The 9,353-nt window shown below is 33.0% G+C and overlaps 1 protein-coding gene across 2 annotated transcripts; it reads left to right on the top strand.

The window, feature by feature from the left end:
- Positions 1-1,314: 1,314 nt before the first annotated feature.
- Positions 1,315-2,814, top strand: zgc:172053. Of its 2 annotated transcripts, none has more exons than XM_073911405.1 (6): positions 1,315-1,379; positions 1,474-1,541; positions 1,774-1,865; positions 2,058-2,183; positions 2,280-2,388; positions 2,581-2,814. In XM_073911405.1, exons 2-6 carry the CDS (start codon positions 1,481-1,483, stop codon positions 2,646-2,648), a joined length of 456 nt encoding a protein of 151 aa, XP_073767506.1. In that variant the 5' UTR covers positions 1,315-1,379; positions 1,474-1,480; the 3' UTR covers positions 2,649-2,814. The 2 variants fall into 2 exon arrangements, with proteins under 2 accessions (XP_073767506.1, NP_001104712.1); NM_001111242.1 differs by having other exon boundaries at positions 1,329-1,340; positions 2,581-2,813.
- Positions 2,815-9,353: the final 6,539 nt, after the last annotated feature.

Here is a 9,353-nt window from a genome sequence, read left to right as displayed (position 1 = left end):
TAATTTCAAGAGGAGCATGTGATGTGATTGACTACAGCTGGTCCCTATCGCTAATCATTAGCTAGCTAATCGGATTATCCCAAATTTAATTTAAATATCCAGCCTAAACATTATTTCGGATCTTTTTTTTTAGAAATCCCCCCATCCTTCCCTTCTCCTCAGTTTTAGGATCAGGCAACACGGTGGCTTAGAGGCTAGCACTGCGGCCTCACAGCAAGATGGCCACTGGTTCAAGTCCTAGCTGAGCCAGGACTCAGCACTGTCTGTGTGGAGTTTACATGTTCTTCCCATGTTCGCGTGAGTTTTCCCAGCGTAATCCGGTTTCCTCCTACAGTCTAAAAGCATGTGACACAAGTGAATTGTAGCAACAGTCACAAGCACTTAACGTATACATTGTGGTGTTTTTCAGTTGAAATAAAATTTTTACATGTTTTTCATGCTTTAACAATTAACCTAGAAAGTGTTAATTATTGTGAAACTGTCAGAAGTGTTGCAAACTGCTAAGTGCTGGAAATCGTATGCACAAAATAGAGAAGTGTCGCAAGGGTGCATAGAAAGGGCAAAGAGTTCTAAGAATGACAGGATGTATGAGCCATGTGTGCTAAGAGGGGACCTTTGCCTTAAAAGGTTAAACCAAGTGAAGATGCACGGAAGACAAACAACTGTGGTATAAAAAGGATGTGTCTCTGAAAGAGAGTTCAGAGTTGAACCTCTCCTGCGCAGTGTATTGCTTTTGGTTTCTTTCCTGCTTGAGCAAATAAAACTTATAATTTTGACAGATTGACTCCGAACCCATTTTTGAACATGCACTGGACCCTTTGAAGTCCAACAACATACTGAATTAATTCCTGTAGAACCATCCTATTAATTAAGGTATAGGCAAAAAGCGAACAGGGCTCTCAAGAACTACCTGATCTCGTATCCCTTCTAATACACATTGACCAGGCGGGAACCTTAAGCTAATCTCCAAGCTCAGGGTTTTCTTCCGGGACAGCATGCCTAACCTGCTTTCATAGTCAGGCTTTATCGAAAGTGTGAACTCTTGAAATAATACACGTGGAATACATTATCATCTTTATGCATGTACTTTATTTCCTTGTTGTCCTTCAAATATTTTGTTAATAAGAAAAAATGTCTCTTTTGAATCATATTTAAACTAGCTAAATAGTTTAAACTAAAATAAATATATACTTAACCCCACATTCTCATAAAAATTTGAATAAATCCACAATTTAACAAGTCACATCCTGCATCATCCTCATGACTCATACACACGTAACAGCATAAAAGCAGGACTCTTTCTGGAACTTCACTAACTCTTCAATCATCTGAACACTAAGGTGAGTTGATACAGCAACTTGCTGAATAATCTGCTCAAGGTACTGCTGTATGCTATCTTTAAAATAATTTGAGAATCAACAGTGTGTGGATCGTGAACACGCACATTATCTCTTCCATCTTATTCATTTTCAGGTTCATCATGGCAATGCTGAGAAATCTTCTGCTTCTTTCCGTCATGTTCTCCCTGGGGAATGCAGGAAGTAATTTATTTGTAGAAACCATTCCTATTTCAAACATGTTCTACAAACCCTTTGACATGCTGCAGCTTTATGAACAGGAATAGCAGAATATTTATAATATTTTGACTAATGTTTGCATGATTAATGACAGTGTCAAGGTTTTTGCAACATAATCAAGCTAAAAATAAACCACATAACATAATAAAAGTCAAAAAGCTGAATTTAACAACAGCTATTATGTTCTGTGTGATAGTTGGAACATGTCAATGTCCCTATGGATGGTCAAAATTTGGAGTCAAATGCTACAGGTTCATCTCTCAGTCAGTTACCTGGGCCACAGCAGAGGTAATGTGTTTGATATAACAGCTATAGTTTAATTATTTCTAAAGGAAATCCCAGACCCGAAAATAATTTATACAGAAAACTAATTTTGAGCAAATAATCAACCAGCCCCAGCCTCTTATGAAATGCCTTAATTTTGTGGATTATTCATTAATGTAAAAATGTTGAGTTGACCATTTCAAAACATCTTCACAGAAAAACTGTCAAAGTCTTGGAGCCAATCTTGCTTCTGTGCATAGTAAAGCGGAAAATGATTTTCTACTGAGTCTGATACCTAGTTCCTCCACACGCTGCTGGATTGGTGGCCACGATGGTGAAAATGTAGGTCTAAAACTTTCATGCTCTAAACATACTGGAAAAACTCTAATAATGATCATTTGACCCACTCTATATACAATCATGCTCCTCACACATTAGGAAGGAAGGTGGCTGTGGACTGATGGATCTGTGATTGATTACAACAACTGGTGCGCTACAGAGCCTAACAACCAGAATGTTGAGAACTGCATGGAGATGCAGTGGACCGGTAAGAGCAAAATGTTTTTTTTATTTATTTATTTTTTCTTTTTTTCAGTTTCAGCAATTATTCAGCAGTGGTATAAATTCATACCATTATATAAAATGCCACATTTGTCAGAACGATTTTAAGTTTAACATACAATGTTAGTTTTTATCTGTTACCACTGTAATGATTTAATCATTTCTTTCTACCCTACAGTAAACCGCTGCTGGAACGATCAGGCCTGTTCAACCTCAATGGGCTATATGTGTGCTGCAAACCTGTGAGATCAAATGCAGTCATCCTGCTTCACAGTTACATTGATTTTACTACATTTTCTTTTTTCAATGATCTCTTTACAAAAATGTTTCTCTGAAATTAAAAATCACCTGAATATCTTCTCAATACCTTCTCTGTAACACTTTTCAGATCAATAAAAGCAAAGCAAATAGTGTGCGTTGTGGTGTTTAATTATTTATGTGGCAAAATATACACTTATGTTGTATTAAGAAATAAGGGTGGATATATTATAACTATAAGCAGTGGCTGCTGGTGAAAAATGTTTTGTTAAGCAATAATGAATAATAATAAAAAAATGAAAAAGTTAACAAAAGGGAAAAATAAAATGACTCTTAGGGCTGATTCTCACGACACTGTATGGAATTTTATTTACAACTATTTACTTTATATACATCAGACTCTATCATCACTTACTGATCTCAGTCTCACGACTACTTACGAGCCACACTTGTATCACCAGCACTGCATAAAAGAATATGCTTCCCCTTAGTCCTGGTCTCTTATATGTTGAAATGACTCAAACTCAGACCTGTGCTCCAGGGATAATATGAAATTTTCCTTTGAGTCTCCCTCATGTTTCACCTGCCTTTACTGGCCTTCACCAGTTCCTGAAACCTGCTCATTACCACTGCTTTGAGTTTTCTTCTATCATACATAAGCTTCCTGTGCTAAAACAAATGTTGTGTTTATCATAACTAAAATTCCTGCAATAATCCAAATTTATTGAAACTTAATATTTACAACCTGTTCAATAAACTCACCTGTTTAGTCAAACCTTCTGACACTCCGCACTGCAGTAGTCGAGGGTGTAAATGTGCTAAAAAAAGACATTTTAAAGCTGCAGGCCCGAAGACCAAACCGCACGGTCAGACGGCTTGACCAGCACTTCCAGACCTTCACATTGTCACCTGCTGTTTAAAAGATCGACTAACCTGAATTCAGCTGCTTTTAAATTGTAATTTAAACTACTTTTTTTACTATAAAATATTACGCTATGATTAAATACATTATTATATGAAATATTAAACATACTAGATTTTGATTTAATGCATTAATTCTGTTGTATTTTTAGTAATTGTATTTGTAAATAGATATTGTTTAGTTACTTCAACATTTTCAGACATTTTTTGTTTTATAAATTATAGTACTTTGGGTAATTTTCTCACAACAAACTGTATTTCTGTATACTTTTTCCTGAGGTCCTACGAATCAAGCTGTAAACAATGCAGAGAAAAATCATGAAAAATAATAATTAGATTAATGATAATGTTTTTATGTAGAAAATGACATCAAATAAAATAAATGCTTTACATTCTTGTTTGGGAGATTTTTCATTTCTCGAGCAAAAAAACTATGGAAATATCTGCAGCATTTGGTGCACTGTTAGTGTTGGCAGAGACCAGACACCCTTTTTGAACTGTAATACCAATCTGGGAAAAATACACATCACAAGCAAATTATTATGGCTTTAACCTAAGAGAGCTCATATTGTAAATTTTATGCAGATTAACTGATATTTTTATTTCTAAAAAAACTTATTTGTAATCATTACAGAACTTATTAATAATTAATAAACTGTCATTGTGTTACTGTTATTGTCTTTGAAAGCACTTTCAGATAGACAATACAGTAATAACTGTGTAGACCTACATAGCACTAAAATATCTTTCAAATAATAACTGCCATATTATACATTTTATTTTAACATTTTTCACTTTAATGTTTTTTTATTTTGCCAGAAAACTTTGCAAGAAAATTGTCCCAGAATGTTAAATGACACCAAAAATAAAAGCTGTAAAATTATAAAATAATGCTATCTTTTGGCACTAATTTTGATCAAATGAAACACTGAAATAATTGTTTGTTAGTGTAATATTTTCACATTGATTTATGCCATAATAATCAATAACCTTACTGGTGTGTCAGATGTTGCTACTTGCTAGAAAGTGCTTGTCTGAGCGTGCGTTTTATGACTGTTCATGACTTTCCTATTCCCTTTAGAGAATATAATACTGTTCTTAAAGCTATACCTACAGGATGAATGCATCTGGTCAAAAGTCATATACAATACAATACAAAAAATATGAAAGAATCAGCATTAGTACTGAAAGGCATTGACTTTTAAGATAAGAAATGCAATAATAAGCATATTCAATTAATTCTTCAGGAAAGAAATCGTATTGTTCCGCAAGGCAAATTTCATTGGGCTGCATTAATTAATAATATAGATTGGAGAAAAGCTTGGTTGTTGCTTCATAAATACTTCCTTCCTAATAAAACTAAAGAAATTCACTTTAAAAATATATCCGGCTAACTCATTTGTTTCCAAATATGTTGATATTCCAAGTAGTTGTACATTTTGTGGTAAGGATGATGAAACTTTAATACATTTATTTTGTACATGTGAATTTGTTCAGAAATTTTGGTTTGACCTCTATCGATATTTAAACACCCCTCCTACTTTTGCACAATCTTTTAGTTTAAAAGAAATTATTTGTTATTACTCAGAATCTTCACATAAATCTAAAGAATTTATTTTCAACTTTTTTATCTTGTTTGGAATTTTTTTTTATACATAAGCAAAAACGCATGGCTTCAGTCCCTACTTTTCGACATTTTCTGATTGAAGTTGACTCACAGCTCAAATCTTTCCGTATATGTAAAAACAAAAAATGTGCCAGATTCCTGGTCCTATATGAAGAACTGCTGTGTACGGACTCTGATTTGAGGTAGAACGCTTTCCCAATGCTCTTAATTAAATTTCATACACTTTTATACAATTATAATTTATTCACCCCTTCCTTTGTTTTGTTAATCTCTTTTTTTTCTTTTTCTGCAGCTAATGTAATTTGTATTTTTCTCCTTTGTATGTCTCTTATATCGATCTGCTGAGTGTGGTTGTATATTTGCATTTTTTAATTAAAAAAAAAAAAAAGAAGCTTGTCTGAGCGTGCAGTTGGGTCTCCGTACCTGCCGCTTCAGCCAACCCAACAGCAGGTAGCACTGTCTGAGAAAACAATAGGTCTGGAAGTGCAGGTCAGTGCGTGCAAGTCTGAGCGTAGAGTCTGGAATAATAAAAACTGTCAGATATAAAAACAAATCAATTTTCTTTGATAATTGGGTTAAAAAAGATATTCTATTGGTCTCACAGTTATCAAATGATAAAGGATATTTACTGACTTATACAGAATTTTTAGAGAAGTTTAGTTTTCCAGTGCCTCCACGAGATAGTATTGTAATTGATGCAATACCAGCAGGCCTGGCAAGGCTTTTGCAGGGTTACAGTGTACTAGATAAGCTAACAGTTAAAAATGAGATTTTATTAGATAGTATTGATATCAAAGATATAAAATGTAATAATACATTTAAGTTTGATTCATTATCCTGCAATTTTTAGACACAAGTACTTTTGGAATAACCAATTTGAGAATATTAATTGGAATTTGATTTGGACCTATAACAACAAATATTGTGTTACTAATAAAGTCAGTGAAATATACTTTAAAATTATACACAAAATATATCCAACTAACCAGTTTCTTAAGAGGTATAAAGTTGATCTTTCTGAATCGTGTGTTTTTCGTGGAATGGAGGTTGAGACTGTGATGCATTTGTTTTTTGATTGTATGTATGTTAAATATTTCTGGTTTGATGTTGAATGTCTATTTAATATACTCAGTGGTCATAAAAATATTATTAAGAAAAGAGATGTCATATTTTTATAGATAAAAAAGATATAGATAAGAATCTCCTGTTTATGTTTAATCTGTTGATATCATTGGGCAAGTTTCATATGCACAAATGTAAATGGTCGGAGAAGAAGCCTAACATCTTTCATTTCAAGGCTGATTAAAAAAATTATTTTGAGACTCTTAAAGAACTTTCAACTTGTAAAGCGACCAGGACTGTGAATATACTTAAACAGCTAAACTCCTCTTCTTTATGGTAATGTTATGTATACCCGCTCCTTTTCTTTATTTGTTTTATTTTTCTTTCTTTCCTTCCTTTTGCTTTTTGGTATTTTGTCTAATGTTATGCTAAAATAAGTAATATTGTAAGAATTGTTATGCATTTGACTTGAAATGTTCAGAAAATACAATAAAAAAAAAAATAAAAAAAAAAAGTCTGAGCGTGCAGTTGGGTCTCCGGGCCTGCAGCTTCACCTTATCTTTAAAAAAAAATAAAAAATTAAAAAATAAAAACAGCTGCACGCTTCAGTGTGGTAGCTTATAGAAAAAAGTTTCACAAGGCAACCCTCTTCTTCAGCCTGTCACACAAGCGCCACCAAGGTGTGCCACGTTTACATTGTTTTATTTTGTAGCGGACAGACACCAAATAGATCAGTGTTTAAAACTTAGATAAAAAAAAAAAAAAAACGTGGTTTTATGAGTTCGGCTTCTTCACGTCTTAAAAATCTCCCTGCAAGTGATCGTACACCTATATCTGTAGCATTCCCAGCTGAACAGATGCACTTTACTCTCAGGGACTGATGTTTATAAAGTTTTTAATCTTCAAAATAAATCATCGTAAGAGCTGAACAAAAGAAACAAAGAAACAAATAATATTCATTACACATATCCTTGATATTGCAAATGCTCATAACTAGCCAATAAACTGATAAATACACATTTACAGTCTCAAATTCACTGTACAGGCATAAAATATAAATGTAATTAACTGTATAGTGATAAGTATAAATAATTTGAAATGCTATAACACTAACAATGGCAATATTTAATGCAGATAAAGCATTTATGACCTTATAAATTACAACAGTGTCCTATTAGACTGCAATAAAAACAGCTTTAACAATTAATTAATTTTAGCTCAATTGGTGATGTTATTTTTAGAAATCTAAAACACATAAAATGACCAAAATAAAGACCTTAATGGCTGTTAATGTCTCATTTGTAGTGCAAATTATAAGTAAATAGTAATAAAAATAAATGACATGCCTTTTGTACAAAACTAACAAATAATATTGATAACACTGATACTCAAAATCCTTATATATGTGCTAACAACAATTAATGTTAAATGCTAACCAAAAGACTGTAAACAAACTATAAACTTTCAAGATAAACAGTCTTTTTAAATTTCACTGATTAACATATAAACAATACCTTGTGCCCTTCATCAGCCAGGTGCTAAATGTGAGAAAAACCTTTTTGACTGCCTTTACGATCGTTTTAACAGAGAGCACTCCAAAGTTCTTTCCTATTGTAGCTCTAAACCTTCACCAAAAACTTTAATATGCACACTACCGCCTGTTTTAAGACAACAGCACCCTCTACTGGATGGAGACAGAAGTGTCCGTGATTGAACAATTTAAAGGTCATCTACAATATCTGTACTAGCTCTGCTACTCCACTCTTCAGTTCATTCATTATGCTAACTTTGTTGTCGTTTTGGATGTTGTTCTACTGTCTGACCCCTTTGTGGAAATGATACGGCAAGTATACTCTCAAAAAGTCTATTTGGTAATTTAATATCTAAAGGAGACCATAAACAATTAAGCTAGATAAGAAAAACACATTAGCCTACTCACCCCTCTTGCATCTGCCGCTCATTTCCCATGGTTCAAGGGCATAATGGGCATTCCATGTGCTGCTTCGATTTCCGTCTTCTATCAATAAATTTAGTGTTAAACATATACTCACTAAACATTAAACTCACTAAACGTTAGTGCATTTGAAAGTAATTTTTCCAAAACTATTGTTACCAGCGAGAGGATGAAAATGCTACTAACTTGACTGGCTAATCCCTTCAGAAAGTTCAGTGTCAGATTTGAATTTGTGAAATACAGTTTTTTTTTTAAATAACTTGTATCAATTTTACTGAGATGAAAACAGGCACAGCACAAAATCATTAAAAATGAAGCTGTCATCAACATCAACTGATGTTTATCAAGCTGATAGTCATCAACATCAACTCACTATCCTTCAAACTGGTAACCAGCGACATCTAGTGTTCTAGCAAAAAATGATTTGACTAAAACCAGACCAGTATGAGACTTATAAAATGTATTTGAATAATAAAGTTAGGGCAGCAGCAGTTACTCATCAGAACATAACTTTGATTTGCTATCTTGTTCCTTTAAATCCTATTCCACAATGCAATCAATTCCAATGCAATTCAGTTGTCCAAAATTATTTAAAATTTTATACCCATAATGAAAACTGATGAATACATTAATAAAACATATGCACATGCAGAGGTACATACAAAACAAATGTAAACTACATACACTTATAAATAAATTATATACATACAGTATAGTTTAATACATGAAATAGTCCATATATATATATATATATATATATATATATATATATATATATATATATATATATATATATATATATATATATATATATATATATATATATATATATATACATACATACATACAGATAAATGGGCAAAAGCTCCGTAGACAACGTGTTCCAGTTTGAAAGTGAACACAAAACCAAAACAAATGTCTTTGCTGAACATATTATGCAAGAAATATATAACAATTTTCTTCTCAGAGTGTTTTACTGTTACTCACTGTATAAATCAGGGGTCACCAATCTCAGTCCTGGAGGGCCGGTGTCCCTGCAGGGTTTAGCTCCAACTTGCCTCAACACACCTGCCTGGATGTTTCAAGTAGTAAGACTTTGGTTGCCTTGTTCAGGTGTGTTTGATTAGGG

The sequence above is a fragment of the Danio rerio genome, chromosome 9 (assembly GCF_049306965.1).
Source record: "Danio rerio strain Tuebingen ecotype United States chromosome 9, GRCz12tu, whole genome shotgun sequence".
Taxonomy (NCBI): domain Eukaryota; kingdom Metazoa; phylum Chordata; class Actinopteri; order Cypriniformes; family Danionidae; genus Danio; species Danio rerio.
The sequence above is the reverse complement of the archived record's forward strand: the minus strand, read 5'-3'. Positions and strand labels throughout refer to the sequence as shown.